Raw genomic sequence first — 15,796 nt, 5'->3', positions numbered from 1 at the left:
ATGAGCAAACAAAAAACGCCGGAGAGCATCTGGAAGTTTGATCTTTCCAGAGGTGGGAGTTGTAGCTTGACTGATTGCTGTCAACATGAGAATTTAAGAGGCGCTCATTCATTTCGATGAACAGAGCCTCGCTCGCTCTCGTACGCCGTCCGTTCTCCGGGGGAAAGCCAAGTTTCCTTCTTCCATGTGTTTTTTCAATTCCACCACAGCGCATCATTACCTGAGCGTTTAAACATTTAACAGTGTTTTCTTTCTTTGTAAACGAAACAACATCCATGAGCGATGATTCTGGAGGGAGCCGTAAACGCCGAATGAAGTCAGCAAATAAACTTGCTCGTTGTCAGCTCTCTGGAAGAGCTTGAGAGGCTTTCAGCCCACCACGGTTGAAAAGAAGGTTGATACACTGCAAAAAGTCCATTTTAAGAAAGTCAAAAAGGCTCATAATAAGAAATATATCATAAAAAAATAACCTATGTAGCAAAAATGCTTATTTCAAGATATTAAATCTAGCATTTTCTTATGAAGATTTCTGTGCTCAAAACGTTCATATTTTTCTCACAATAAGATAAAATGTGATTTTGAATTATCTTCAGCTTTAGACCAAAGCCATTTTTGAAAATTTGATCGCAAAAAAGTCTTATAAGAACAGACCTACTCATAAGCATTGTTTTAAACATTTACAGCAATGTTTTCCTGTAATTTAAGATAAATTACATATTAGAATTATCTTCATTTAAATCTACTGCCTTGCAGTCATTGCTTTAATTAATAAAATCATGGCAAATATTTTTTGAGGGTTGCTTTAAAATGACACATTCACATGGGTGTCATTTCAAAGGAATGAGAAAATATTGCTTACATTTTACAGCGCATTAGCCCAATTTGCTTAAATCTAGGTTCAAATGAAGGGGAAAAAATGCTTAAGCTCCATTTTGGAGGATTGCTTGAGAAGACGGATCTCTTTGGTAGAGTGGTTACCTGCCAACCGAGAGACCGTGGGTTCAATCCCAGCACTGTTGAAGTGTCCTTGAGCAAGACACTGAACACCCAGATGCTCCATTGTGTTATCACTAGATGAATAGTCAGTGTAAATTGGTGCTTAAAACAAGAACATTTGCCTTTTTCTTGTATTTGGTCCGTCACTTTTTGCAGCGTAGCAGCAATGAAAGTCCAAAATGGCTTCCGCAAATCGCAGAAGTTGACCAATTACACAATGAGTTCAAAAGCACGGCAGAGTTTTGACAAAGACTTGATGGTCACCCCAGATGGCGAGATTAGCATCGCAACACAAGTCTGAGGTGGTCTCCTATTTTATGCAAATTCTTCAAGAGTCCCCTCCGATAACCACGCGACTCCCCCGCAGCCCGGCGCTCAATCATAGCGCGGATGACAGCGAATAGCAGGAAAAGAGCAAAGCCGTCAGCGCACCTAGCACGCCTGTTTCGTTTCACAATTTGACCGGATTAAAATGCCTGGCCCCAAAAGCCTTCCCTCGACCCTTTGGCCGTAAAGCAGCGCTACGGGAGAATGGAAAACATGAGTAGCGGCGGCAGGATTGGTCCTACTCCAAACTAAAGCGATCGATCAGCGAGAGTCAAAATACGGGGGGGGGTGGGGGGCACGGTTCACAGGAAGCTGCAGGTGTGGGGAAGAAAAAACACAATCACATCTGAAGTCAAACAAACGCATCTCCGCTGATGGAGATGGATGGCGGGTCAGCATTCCAGTCCGCGCCGGAGATCCCTACCGCGCCGCCGCGGCTCCTCTGCGTCCGCTCGCCGCTGCCGTCGGGCCAAACATCTGGACGGGGAGAGGAAAGCGCGCAGAGGAGAGCGCGCGGAGGCTTCCAGGGAAGAAGTGAAAGTGGGGCAAACCCTGTTTATCTTCGGGGCTCCCGCTGAGGAAGAGGCTCGGGGGGCAAAGGTCACGCCTCCTCTTCATCTGTTTCGCCTCTTTTTAGCTAACATGTTCCAGGCAGATGAAGGTCAGAGGCTGCGGTGAACGGAGCAACGTCGTGTCTTATGTTGCGGCCGGCCTTGTTCGCCGAGCAGACGCCTCTGAAAATCCTCCACCGGGGATTATTTTCCCTCTTTGAGTTTTCCCACAGGGAGCCATAAAACGGCGCTATGAGGCGGGGGGCCGTGGAGAAAGGCCGCACCGGCGCTCCTATCTGAGGAGCTCCCGTAATAGAGATACATTCGCGCGTGCTGCGCCTCGGGAGTATTTGATCCCTGTGAACGCAGCGCAGCCTGGGGAGGACACGCTCTGTAAATTTCTCCACCGTGTGCCGTGTCCACAGCAACAGCAGCCCCCCCCACCAAAAAAAAAACAAAAAACACGTATGACAGGTGCCCAAGTCAGGAATGCTTGGGGGGGTCTTGTCTTATTTTGTTTGTTTGTTTGTTTGAGGGGGTTGAGTGCATTATATTTGTTGAATTCACTCAATTCTTAATTGTAGAGGATCCAATTGTCGTTTCAAAAAATTAAATAGGCAGAAATTCAATGCGACTCTTTTTTAATGTAGATATACAGTATGAAACGGATCACATCTGTAATTATTTTTTCTAGTTTCTTCAGCAAATTAAATAAAAAGGCAATTTTATTTTGGGCAGATAAAGTGGTCATTTTTTTGTTTTTTAATTATCATTGACCCAGCGACTCCAAAGCGTTTTTTAATACTTCTGGTTTACTTTGTGCTTTTTTTTTAATGCTGCTGATCATGGCTTTGCTTGTTAAAAATAAATAAATAAAAATGCCAATTCAACAATCAGTGTGTTTATAGCCTTTTAATGCTGTGATTACATTTGATTAAACTACATCGTTTTACTTTCGTCTTTACTTAAGTAAAACTACTAAAATGTCCATCTTGTCTGTCTAAGTTAGCGGTAGAGTTCAGCTGCTACAGGAAGTAAAAAAAAAAATAATTAAGCTTTAAAAATGTGAACTTATTCTCTAAAGTTAGCGTTTTAAACATTGACAGCCTTAATGTTCATGAAACTAATTCATGCTTACCACTTTTGAATGAACACCTTCCAAGTGTGTTTTTCCACGTCATTCATTTCTCAAATGTTCCAATTAATTTATGTTTATTTTAGCCATCGCTTTTCCCAATTGTTTCTTGGTAATGCTTTATTTGTTTCATCGCCTGACCATATTTTTCTCTGCTTCATTTTGATCAATCCCAACGTTTTTTTCAATCACGCATGCATAGTGGGGTTCAAACGATTTAAACTATTTTGGAGGTGTTAAATTCCACCATTTCTTGCATGTATGCTTGTGTGTGGACAGTGCTTGCGCAAGAGTGTTTTTACTGCTCATGGCACAGCGGAGGATTTATTTGAACAGATGTGAACTCTCAGTGCCAGGATGACCTCAGGTCCTACTTGGCTACATTGCAGCTGATCTCTCCACCCTGGAAAAATAACATACGCTTTAACAGACTGACCTATGGAAGAAAACGCCGGCAAACAACGGGAAAAACACAGTCAATCGTAACTCATCGAAAGCTAATCCGAGCGCCTGGCCGCGTTTGGTCTCCTGCGCCGATTTACCGTAAAACCAGAAGTAATGTTGCTCTCAGATATATAGATTTATACCAAAGGACTGTGTGGAGCATTTGGGGAGTGCAGGGGTTACCAGCAAGAGCCATAAAGCCCAAAAATGTACGTGTCACTGCGATATAAAGAGGAGGTCAAATCCCGGGTGAAACTTGGAGGGTCGACAAGGATGAAGAGACGGCCATGTTTGGAGAGAAGACAGGGGAGAGCTACACTAATTTATACCCTGATAATTGGAAACAGCAGAGTCCTGCACCTGAACCGCATTCTCGGCCCCCGTGGCCAGCGCCGCGGCCCGGACAACGTGGGAGGGTGATGAAGGCCGAGGGGGGGGGATGCAAGTCAGTGTCAATGGCAGCTTTGTGTTTTTTGGGGATAGACTCGTGTGCATTGTTTAACTAGCGGGACGATTAGCGCGTAGAAACGTGGCGATGGTCATTTTGTGACAGTGCCACACATGCACGCAGTATTGAGTTGAGGTTGGACCACCCCGGCTCAAAAGAACGCGAGGAAGGGTGGGGGTCTTAATACTTAATGTGTCACGGTCACCGTCGACGTACAACGGCTGACTTCAGCCGTCTTAGCTCGCTTGTTAAATCAACACGACGGTCTCCTCGGAAGAATAACATGTTGAGTCATAGCATCCGTTAATTATTAGTTGTTTTGCGTGAATGTGTGGGATCGTTTTTCAAATCCCGGGTGCTTGTGCGCCTGCGATGTTTCAGCGAGCGATGGCGGATTCGCATGTTGGCTGTCAGCGGGTTTTGGCGTCGCGCTTCGAGATGAAGTCATCTTGGAACGGACGGCAGAAAAATGAGTGATGCTGCTTGACGGGTTTCATATCTGCGAAATCCCAAGTCTTAAAGCCTTGGGCCCTATTTGGACTGGATTTCTATTACATAACTATGTATGCTTTAGACAAAGCGAGGCATCATCGCGCAACAACATGGCTGGGCCTCACAGTACGCTGCGGAAGCTCCCGAGTTGACCGCAATCTGTTCCGTGTTTCCTGATAGACTCCAATTTGTTGTAATTACAAAACATTTTTCCATCCATCCTTTTTGCGTAGCAACAGACTAGCGGTGTCAGTCGAAGCTTAACTAGGGAGACTGGATTTTCAACACAAAAAATTGGGAGACGGCAAGTTCACTGAAAATGAAATGCTGTATGACATAAATTCTCATAACTTCTCAATTTATGACACATTTAATAGGGCCTATATCATATTTTCAACATTCAACAGGTTTACATTTGGCAAATGTGAGATTTATGGTATCGATATTTCTAACCAGGAAGTAAAACACCTTGTATGCCAAGGCCGCACCTCTCACTGTCTTGCTGCCTAGCCCCTTTCATGACATCATTCAATGCCACAAAACATCCTCACGAGGCTCGTGGGTGCCGAGAATATCCCAGTAGTGAATAAAGGGGCCAAAGTCAGGCGTTTTACTGACATTAAAAAGTAAAACAACGTCAATACACTAACATGTGTTCCTCCTATCAAATCAGTCCCTCTTGGAACCCATTATTCATAACAAAAGTTCCGGCCACTGGTGAATTTTACTACTGTAGTTGATTGTCCAGCTGTGAGCTCCAAAACACACATTTTCGCCACTTTGTTGTAACTAATAAACGAAATGTTACTGTTTGCTTGGCCAACTCGATGCAAAATTTCTCATCCTCCACCGCGGAACCAAAACAAAGACGTGCATTAGGTTGGCGTGTAAGGGGAACATACACATTTCCTTTTTTCGTTAAGTGTCCTCTTAAGTCATGTTTATTTGCTCGGGCGGGGCCGGTGTGAGAGCGCAGAATAAGCAAGGTTTGTTTAAAAATGTGTCGATGAAGGAAAATAACATTTTGGAGGTGTTTACAGAGAAAAATAAATATCATAACATAGCCAAAAGCTAAAAAAGTTGACGTTTCATGGTAGGGCCTCTTTAAAACGTTAGCTGCAGCTAAATGCTAGCTTGCCATCTGGTCACCCTATTCTTATCCCAGCTGACTTTGCTTGAGCGGCAGCTCGGACACCCCGGACAAGTCGCCAGCTAGTCACACAACGTATGCAAACAAACACTTTCGGACAATCTCCAGATTTGAAGTAACCACACTTGCATGTTTTTGGAATGCGGTTGGCAGGAGAACGCAAGGACAGAAAAAACATGCAATCTTCACATAGGAGAGCCTGATTTGAGACTCCGAATCTTGCTATGATGTAAGATGAGCTAACCGCTCGGCCCACCATGCCGCCCACATTTTTTTGCATCTACTGTATCTCTAATGGATGCCAGCTCGCATTTGCTACGTCTCCGTTGCCCTCAGATCTGTGCAAAAATAAACTAGTAATGGAAAGACAGAAATTTTGAAAAAAAAAAAAAAGGAAACCCCAGTATTGTGAAAAAGTAAATTACGGTCTGTGAGGTGGTTTTTGAAATTTGTAGAAAAACCTGTATAACACAAAGAGGTAACTTTTTTTTTTTTTTTTTTGCATTTCCACAAGTCATGTGATCTCACCCGGTCAACAAACAAGCGTTAAATGTCATTGGACGACTTTATTTTACTGTAATATCCTTGTTAGTCACAAGGGGCGCTATTGCTGACAGGACATCAATGAAAAAGAATATAGGTTTGCATTGGAGCCTTCTGTTTTCCCACTCAACATTTGGCTCTCATCTTATGTGTTTTGATGAATAAACTATGCCAGCTGGCTAAAGAGAGAAGTTGGTTGTCATATCAGAACCATTCGTCAGCCAGAACCAGCCAAAAGGTATTAGCCTCGGTTGATATATATATCCTTGTTTTTCATCAACATAGATTTTAACGATACTAAATTTGATTGCTAAATTATTTAAATTATTATTATTAAAAATAACAAGTATGTGTTCAGCTTGTGAGGTTACATAACCAAACCGTGTACAGGTCAGGTCAGCCACGATTGGTTGTTGAATCCTGTCATTTTCAGTTGACAACAAATGGCAAATTGTGTGTTTTAGGTATTAATATACAAAATAATTTAGCTTCCATCTCAAATATATATGAAATATTCCTTTGATGTCAAAGTTCAGTGTCCTTTTAAAAAAGGTCACCGGATCCCAGATGTGGGATCTTGTTTCCTTTTAACGGCACGGCTCGAGGATGTTGAAAATCCTTCTTTCCGTTTCGTCGTTTTTATGATTGGCATCTCAATAGTTTGCGTCCACGGAGAAGTGTGCGTGTGTTACAGAGCTAAACACGCAACTCCCATGCTCGCTTCTACTGTAGTGGTCGGATGAAACATTTGTCCCGTCATCTTCTCTTTTTTTTCCACCTCGTATCAATTCCAGAGACGCCGCGACGCGGCGGCTTCTCTCACGATTTGTCTGTCGCCCCCCCGCCCCCCCCTCTGGTCCTCACGCCCGGGCACAAAGCGCGCACAAACCGAAACACATTCGCGTACGACGATGTCACGGGAGACTTTGGACACGCTCTTTGATCACTAGTCATGTGACATCCGCAACAGCGCCCAGAAACATCTGCAATTTTTCTTCTTGACATTGACGACTTTGAGCGCAGTGGTAATTCAATTTATTTGACAGTTAGAAGACTTGAGCTCCCACCCCCGCCCAAAAAAAAAGGGATGCAATAGCACCAAAACAAAAACTGTTTGATTCTTCCCACATTGACTCCAAAGTTCTCCTTTGGTGTATCTGCACATCTTCATCTTATTTCTCCTGTCGTGTTAACTCGGTGTTTCCCTTTCCTCCCCGCTGCAATGACGGAGGCTTTCAAAGGGACCGCAAAACAAATCAGAGGCCCATCCTTCTTCTTGAGATCTCGCTTTCGGATCCCCCCGGGGCCACGGGGGATCTCCAGAGGGCCTCCTGTTTCCTTAGCCGGACCCAAAAGTCAAGCCCGCCGCAAGCGCCTCTTCCCTTCAATCTTCTCATTGGAAAAGCTCGGCCGGCAAACCTCGTTAGCTCAAGGTCGAGCGTTGAGTGGAGTGTGCGTTTTGGGTTTGGGGAGATATGACAATAATGGGCCCTTGACCAGGGCCCATTATGCGTTTGGCGGAGAGCAGGCGCTCGTGTTGCCGTGATGAAAGTTGGACGCTTCCCAGTGTTGTTTTGAGGCGCCTCCACTTTGGCAGTAATAGCCCAGTAATAGCCAACCGTAAAGTGTCTCCAAATAGGCTCCTATTTAAAGATTGTCTTGTGCGGTGGCACGGGTCAGATCTGCTGGCACGGGACGAGCGGGCTGTGGCTCTGAGAAAACAATTCCAGCTTTCTATCGCGACTACACGCCTGCAATCTTCCGGCTCGTCTTTCTCCGCTCGGGTCTCCATTAAGCTCCTTCGGATTCGATCTGACGTGGCCATACCCGGCGTAAGCTACGTGACAGCGCGTGAAGCGGAGTACCACTTGATGTGCGTGGCGCCCACATTCATGTGGTGAGCGCGGGGTTTAGACTTGATCCGGTAGAGCAGGAGAGGAGAAACCTAGGCCAGGGTCAAATCTGCCTTGAATTAAGCGAGTGTTACAACAGGAATAATACAATCACATCCCCCAAAGCCGTGTAATACTACTGAAGGGTAGCATGTGTGCTGAAGTCGGCTCGCGACAAACCGCACGCCGGTGTCCTTTACAGAGAAGAGGACTCTCACGGCTTCAAAAGGCCCCCCGATCCTCGGGCCCGCTAACAACCAACAGCATATGTCGCTTTACGCGGACCACGTGATTCATCGACACTGCAGCTCCGCCAGCGTAGTCGGTCGTCTTCTCACGCCGCCCGACACCAGCCCGAACAACAAGATCAGAATTCTCCAAGCGTTACAGGAGCACTAGAAGCGAACCAAATGTTTTCGGCTACTGTTGGAAAGTAATGAAGTACAAATTAGCTGACTTTAAAAGAAAAAAAGAAGCCATTTTTGGTTGCAATTTGCAAAATGAACATTTCGCATCGTTGTACTTTATAGTTTGCCTCAATTATTTTTTCCACAGGAAGAATGAAGTGTATTTTTTCTATCGATAAGAAGTCAGAAAATAAGGTCTAAAAAGTAAAAAGCCTGTCAATTTGGCAGTAGCATCTCCGGCTAAAGGCAAACTGTGACATGGATTTTAAAGTCTGGACCTGGACTTCTCATCGCTGCTACCTTCAGGGCACTATAAAACTGCATTTAAGCATCCTAGAAGACTTCATTGTTTTTGATCACTCTTCCAATATAAAATTAATACAATTTCACCTTTACAGTAACAAATATAATTCAAATACTATGCTGGGTTAAATAAATGAGTACAATTTCATTTGTGTGTCATTTTGTGAACTAAAAATACTTAACAAATACAGGTAAATATTGAATATTACGCTATTGGGACTCTTTGATGATTTTCAATAAAAAATAAGTTTAGCTGGACACATGCACACAAATGCTCACCCACAGTCAGATGCGCACACATAAACAATTGCAACCACACACGGGTCGAAGGAACATAAAAAGAGCCTTAATGGGAAAAAGATGAGAGGGCGCCCAGTGAGCACATCCAGAAAAAAGGAGAGAGAGACGACTGTCGGACAAACTTATGGCTGTTGGATCAGATAAGAATGTCCAAATGTTCAATTGAAAAGATGGACATCACACTTTTGAGCCGCGGTGTGTGAGTTATTAAGAGAAGATGAAATAACTACTTAAAACGTACTTACATACAAAATGCTTGATGTGCTAGTGAGGTCTGCTCATTAAGTGATTAAATATTTTCTGCAAAATCATTTTCAAATACAGTGAAAAAGCCAAATATGATTTTGGAGCAAACAATTTAGGATTAAAATTTTTTTTTTAGATGCAATAATATGACGTTGAATTTTCTAACGCATGCATTAGAAAAAAATCTGTACAAATTGCATAATGCTCTCTACCACTTTTGTGGGTGTCCTTTACGAATTCTCGATGATTCATACATTCAATTTATTGACAAATAAGACTGACATTCAGTACACACTGCATACAAAGTTTTATTTTAGTTCAATTTCAATCCCCCAAATGTGTTGGATTGTCAACTACATGGCTTACAATGACGTGAAAGACCCTTTTCCAAGTATTGGAAAAACACTGTATAATTGCTTGACTAGTTATTTTGAAATTTATATTTTTTTTACACAATAAATCCCTTGACTTCTTCACGCTCAGATGACCTTTTTTTTTTTTATTGTATGTTCTATGTTAAACTGAACAAAATGTCGCGTACCTTACTGGCTACAGTAGTGAGGAACCACGTCCACTAATATTGCAGCTGCGGTAATATATGTTACGTCAACACATCTGCGCACATTTGAAACGGCAGGCTTTTGAAAGAAGCTCTTTGTCCGGAATCTCATTGGACGGCGCAGGTTTATCTCGTGTTATTGCGGCTTCATTATTGTTATTGCACTTTATCCTTCCAGGGCTAAAGTGAAGTTATGAGATTGTTAAACAAATGTATTTACTGTACGAGTAAACTATTTGGAATGTTTTCTTTGGACTCCAATATTGTCTGCTTGGAGGAACCTCGTCTGTAGCGTTTAATCATAGCATGTTATTTTGGAGTAAATCAGCAGTAGGGAGAACGGCTTACAGCTGGGAAGGAAAACGTGTGTCATCTTGTTTATTTTCCTTTGGTTTGCTGTCTTTGCGAGCCCGGAGGGTGCGATGATAACAGAAAAATATTGCGGCGTCCGCCGTCTCTCACATGACGGACTGCCCCCAAATTCAGCCAGGGACCACAAGGACCTTGCAACAACATTTATGCACCGAGGGAGAGGAGCAAAACTTCCAGGCGGCGTGTTAATGATGGCTCACTGGCGATTCCGTCTCGTGTTTGTTGGGATTTTGCTTTTGCTTATACACACAGACGCAAATCAACTCTCCGTGTCCTTTTTCGCTCTCCGTGTTTTTTTGTCCGTCTGCTCGAGGAAGTCTCATCTTCCAACATTACGTTGACCACCGTGTCTGCTCCCCAGAGGTGACATAAAAAGGCACCCTCTGTACTTAAGTAGACATAAAGCTATTGTTGAAAAAAATGATAAAAGTACCGATCAAACTGATATATTTCAAGGGGAAGTTAGCGACTTGTTGCAAGAAACCACTACGCCCGACAAATAACAACCAATCAGAGAGGAAGATATGACTTACCTCGTGCCAGACGAATTCACAAAGGGCGTAGTCCTCAAGGCCTTGTGGTGCCACCCTCGCTTATTGGTTGCTTTTCCACAGGCGTGATGGTTTCTTGCAAATCAAAATAGAAGTTCAAGATGCAATAAAGGATGACACAGATCATATCTAACAGGTAATTTTTCAGATCATATTGACTTCAAATAAGACTGATTTTTTTTCAATTTTTTAAACACCTATGTGTGCCTATGTGTGTGTGTGTGTATGTATATATTATAGAAACGCTGTAGACACTAGTAAAATAATGCATTTCCATAGTTTTGCTAACGTAATGAGATGAAAATAATCATAAGTGAAAAGACTGGAGAATTGTTGAATGCCACAAGCTGGTGAAAATTAGGCCAGCTCAAAACAGTCTTTGTGAATCCTTCTGAGTTGAATAAGGCCAAATAAGGGAACAAGCTACTACTGTCTGTTGCATCATCATCATTAATCCTCCCTGTTTCACGTTTACCCTTCTCATTGTTTTTTTTTCTAGCCTTTTTTTGTGATACTGTAAGTGCAGATATCCACTTTCAAATGCAGGCAAAACTTAATACATGAAAATGTAATGAAATAGTTTGATTATTTAGTATCTGTACTTCCTTGGGCCAGCTGACAACATTTGATCAGACATGCTTGTACGTGCCATTATTTGAACTATCTTTAAAGCATAACATAAATATTGATAAACTCAGACATTTTTGTCATATGCTTTCCTGGTCCTATGCCTTCCATGCATCCACGAAGACTGCGTATATTTAGACAGGTGTTCTTTTATATACATTCGCTTGACTTCAAGGGCTTTAGTATGCTATTACATTGTTGTTTCATAAAGAGAAACGCAGGATATCCTGACCGTTGATACTGTATACCGTGCGCTATTCGACATGTGTAATCCCTAACAATAAAAAACTGTTTAGCACCAATTTTCCTTTACTCTTTAACCCCCCCCCCCCCCCCCCCAGTTTGAGACAACTGTGGCACTCACATCTGGAAGACAGATGTGGAGTCCCAAAGCTTTGACTTGCTCCTTCCAACTCACTCTCTCTTCCTCATGTCTGATTTTTTTTTCCCCTCCATCGCTCTCTCCTTTGGAAACATGAGAGCAGGGCTAATTCTCCCTCACTCTCCCTCGCTCCCTCCCACAAGGCCGGACCACCCGCATTCGGAAACGCCTAGCTGTTCCCGAGGAAGAGCCTCCAACTGAATGAGAGACGTAAGGATGGGCCACGGCTGATGGTTTTAGCAGAGTATCAATTACATCATTGTAGAAGTCGTAACCTGCTATTGTGTCAGGAGAAATGTCTGGCAGAGATGCTTCCCATTGCATCAGTAGTCCTCAGTGGAAATTATGTAGCATAAATCCCTCCACCGCAGCAGTCTTTAGACACTCTTCATCCTCCGCTGTGAACATGCACCTTAGAATAGATGATATCAGCACTTACAATTTGACTCGAAATTGTTGGTTTTCATCAAATTATCTTAAAGGTATATCATCTTGACCTTGAAGCATCTTGAGGCAGCTTGAAGCAAACAGCCTGGACTGATTGGACTGTAATAGACAAATGCTGCTTTTACACATAAATCAACATGATCAAAATATGTGATTCTTATGACTGTAATGTCATTTCTCTTCATTTTTTAAGTTGTCAGTTTTTTTTCCCCCCATATTTCATTTTGTTATTCTGCTTTTATTTTTTGGAGTCATCTTTTCTTCTTCTTTCAAAAGCTTTACTTCCTACCCTTGGTTTTCTTCATTATGATGATTGTCTCCATCTGTGGCCCAGGCCCTGCACATACAGTTTCCAAATCGTTGCTGTTCTTGTATTGTTTTAATTCAGCTTTCTTGTGATTTTTGACTACGCGTTGAATCAGTTTTTATTCCAAGACTTCTATTGACATCCATCTAGTTTCAACCAACCTCCATCCCCGACACCCACGCAAACGTATGCAGTATACCAATACTGTAGTTTTAACAAGTATCATGGTTCATAATCAGTGGTAACAGGATGCAATTGAATGTTGAGCGTACAAGTGATGTATTTCAAAAAGAAATTGAATCTCAAATACGAGGAAAAAATTCTATTAATGCTGTGATAAAACTACCACCGAAAAAGCCAAAATTTCTGCAGCTTGTTTTACCTGCTTCACACGTTTACAACCTAGACTAAAGTCCTGGAAGATCATAAACAATAAAGTCGAGATAGGGGACATATTCCATGAAAGACACATGCATTTTTAATTATGTTATTTAATTGGTTAAATGTGTTTTATCGGCATATTAAGTATAAATGTAAATAATCTATTAAGTCGAAGAAATCTTGGCACGCATTTATCTTGCTGCAAGGACTCTGAACAAGCACCCACTACTGCTGAGCATGCACTTCACGGAAGTATAGATACTTGGACTGTCAGAAAGGTCTGTCACTGATGAATGGGGGCAGCCGTTTTACGTTGCCACGGTAGTGGCGCACAGTGGGCGGCAGTTTGCAAATGACCTTCGGAAACGAGTCTACGAAGTTTTATGCACAAGTATACACTCATAAAAAAGTAGGGTTTTTTGCACTTTTTCTCAGAATTATTTGCACAACCGTGTCCCACGCAGTGTGGTTTTCCGTAGAGACGGAATATGGTGTGAAATCTTGTGCAAAACCAAAATATTTGAGTAAAACGAACATACCACGTGGCAACGCAAGATGGCTACTAGTGGTGACACCACTCCTCCTGGCGGCGAATAAGCTGCATTGTCAGTCCAGTCATTTCCAAGTCCGTGGTTCAACTGCAGTCTTGTAAACCGTCCACAGCCACCATGATATGCTTCGTTCTCTCTTTGCTTTCTCAACTCTTCCAGTCAGGTTGGTGATATCCTTTTCTTCACTCTAATCGTCACCGTGTGCTTGTTTACGGTGGACGAGTGGCTCGCATTTGTGCCGAAAACTAACAGAGGTGTTTGGCTCGCCCGTGGGGAGTGAAGTTTGTTGGGAACCGCATAGCATTGTGGGATGTGGCGGCCATTTTAGGGCTATGCGGTTTCCATGGTGAACGTAAACAAAACTTTATCGTTGCGGAAGAGTAAAGCAAAGGTTACTGTACAGAAAAAGGAAGCGTGTTGGCTGTAATGGCGCACTGCCCTCTGCTGGCTAACTACGAGTGTGTCAACTTTACGTTTGATTAAACTGTGCAGATATTGTTCACCAAATTAAGAACCAACAAAATAATATAGCACAGTGTCACTCTCATTATTGCTTGTTGGGTTCAAACTGAAAGCAAATATTTGATTTTGAAGTTCTGGTTGATTTTTTTTTCCCCTCCAGGCTGGACAGGTGTGAACGAGCGCACCTTTATTGCCATCAAACCAGACGCCGTGCAGCGGAAACTGGTGGGCGAAATTGTGCAGCGTTTTGAGAGGAAAGGGTTCAAACTGGTTGCACTCAAACTTGTGCAGGTATAAGATAACGACACCTACAGTATGTTGGTTTCATCTATTATTCTTGTCTACTTTATACCAAGTGTGTGTGTGTCACAGGCATCTGAGGATCTTCTTCTAGACCACTATTGGGATCTGAGGAACAAGCCTTTCTTCAGTGGATTGATTGACTACATGAAGTCTGGTCCTGTGGTTGCCATGGTGAGATGCTCTTGCGTTACAATTGTACCTATATAAGTAAGTGAATGCTCCTATTTTGTTTTTCAGCTCAATTGTTACTCGCATTTTTTGCTTGCAAAATAAGATTATTAAATATAGTCTCTTAAATTCTTTACATACGATTAGAGTTGTTGCGGCTACTGGTATCTCTACTTTAAACACATGCAACATAGTCATGTGTTGATTTAGGTGTGGCAGGGTCTCGATGTGGTCAAAACAGCACGCAAGATGTTGGGGGAGACCAACCCGGCCGAGTCGCTTCCCGGGACCATTCGCGGTGACTACTGCGTGGACGTGGGAAGGTAAGAACAACTGATTCTCGATTTGAGGTGGGGTGCACACGGGAAATCAGTCTTGTGTGCTGGCAGCGTTTGACAGTAGCTCCATCGTTTAGCGCAGCATATAGCATAAACAAGTTGCTTGCAAGGCAGTGGTCAAGCGCTCCAAATCACCCGGTGAGAGCCGTCAGATTACTTTTCAAAAGCAGTTTCACAGAGGTACCTGCATACTTTGATTCTGAGAAAAGTTGCCGTTCCTACTGATCACTTTCTAACGTGCTGTTTCAGCACATGGGTAATATTTATTGGGAGGGATTTATTGTCTAAAGAAGAAAGCAGTAAGCTGCACCGTTACATTTAGGCAAATATATTTGACCATGAAAAGGTTGCAAAAATTAAGTCATTCTTAAGTGAAAATGTGTGATTTGGTCGTCGGTATTTATAACTGCAGGATATCTAAATACCAGAAATACTTGATTGCTGCAGCCTGTCTGTGTGTGTGTGTGTGTGTGTGTGTACGCACAAAAACTCTAAAAATAAAACAATGAGTGAGTATTTTGTTGTTATGATGTGTGTGTGCTGGCAGGAACGTGATCCATGGCAGCGACTCTGTTCTGAGTGCCCAGAAGGAAATCTCCCTGTGGTTCAAGCATCGGGAGCTTCAGCTCTGGGAGAGCAACGGCACGCCCTGGATCTACTGAGGGCAAAAACTCGGCTTCCTCATTCCAGCTTTGTCATCGGGCTTTACCATGGGTTGATCGATCCAACGTAAGAGCATGTGCGCTTGTTGCTTTTTTTGGACCAAAAATGGACGTATTTTGATATTTCAGTTACAATTTTGAGAGGAAAAGCACTGTTTACAACTGAGTCATAGTTGTAGGCCGTACAGTATTTTTTTGATTTTTTTTGTCTTTTGGGCAACAGAAAAAATATACAAAGTGAGAATTTTAAGGAAAGATGAACAGTTTACTAACATGGCAACATTTGTATTGCAAACCAGCGTTGGCCTTTGCTGGACAAGAACATTGTCTAGTTGAATGTAAATTTGATTTTTGCTCGTTTACAACATCCTGCCTGTTCTTGATGATACACGATTGGATTGTTTCTCTAGAATAAACTATTTCTTCAATCGCATGGTGTTTAGTGTCGTGCT

The 15,796-nt window shown here is 42.7% G+C and overlaps 1 protein-coding gene and 1 long non-coding RNA gene across 5 annotated transcripts; one reads left to right on the top strand and one right to left on the bottom strand.

Annotated features, from left to right (window-relative positions):
- Positions 1–1,629: 1,629 nt before the first annotated feature.
- LOC148410889 (uncharacterized) lies at positions 1,630–13,694 on the bottom strand. 4 transcript variants are annotated; one of them, XR_015868112.1, is made up of 5 exons: positions 13,400–13,694; positions 12,223–12,271; positions 11,708–12,137; positions 10,699–10,791; positions 1,630–3,412 (listed from the first exon to the last, which is right to left on the bottom strand). It is a non-coding gene; the product is annotated as an uncharacterized LOC148410889 (long non-coding RNA). The 4 variants fall into 4 exon arrangements; XR_015868113.1 differs by having other exon boundaries at positions 12,001–12,137; XR_015868110.1 differs by lacking the exon at positions 1,630–3,412 and adding an exon at positions 10,138–10,570.
- nme3 (NME/NM23 nucleoside diphosphate kinase 3) lies at positions 13,415–15,774 on the top strand. Its single transcript, XM_088436326.1, has 5 exons — positions 13,415–13,574; positions 14,034–14,164; positions 14,246–14,347; positions 14,555–14,667; positions 15,230–15,774. Exons 1-5 carry the CDS (start codon positions 13,529–13,531, stop codon positions 15,342–15,344), a joined length of 507 nt encoding a protein of 168 aa, XP_088292452.1. The 5' UTR covers positions 13,415–13,528; the 3' UTR covers positions 15,345–15,774.
- Positions 15,775–15,796: the final 22 nt, after the last annotated feature.

This window comes from Hippichthys cyanospilos, chromosome 16 (genome assembly GCF_059441005.1).
Source record: "Hippichthys cyanospilos isolate Australia breed blue-spotted pipefish chromosome 16, RoL_Hcya_1.0, whole genome shotgun sequence".
Classification (NCBI taxonomy): domain Eukaryota; kingdom Metazoa; phylum Chordata; class Actinopteri; order Syngnathiformes; family Syngnathidae; genus Hippichthys; species Hippichthys cyanospilos.
Note: the sequence above shows the minus strand (reverse complement) of the source record. Positions and strands in the feature narration are given on the sequence as shown.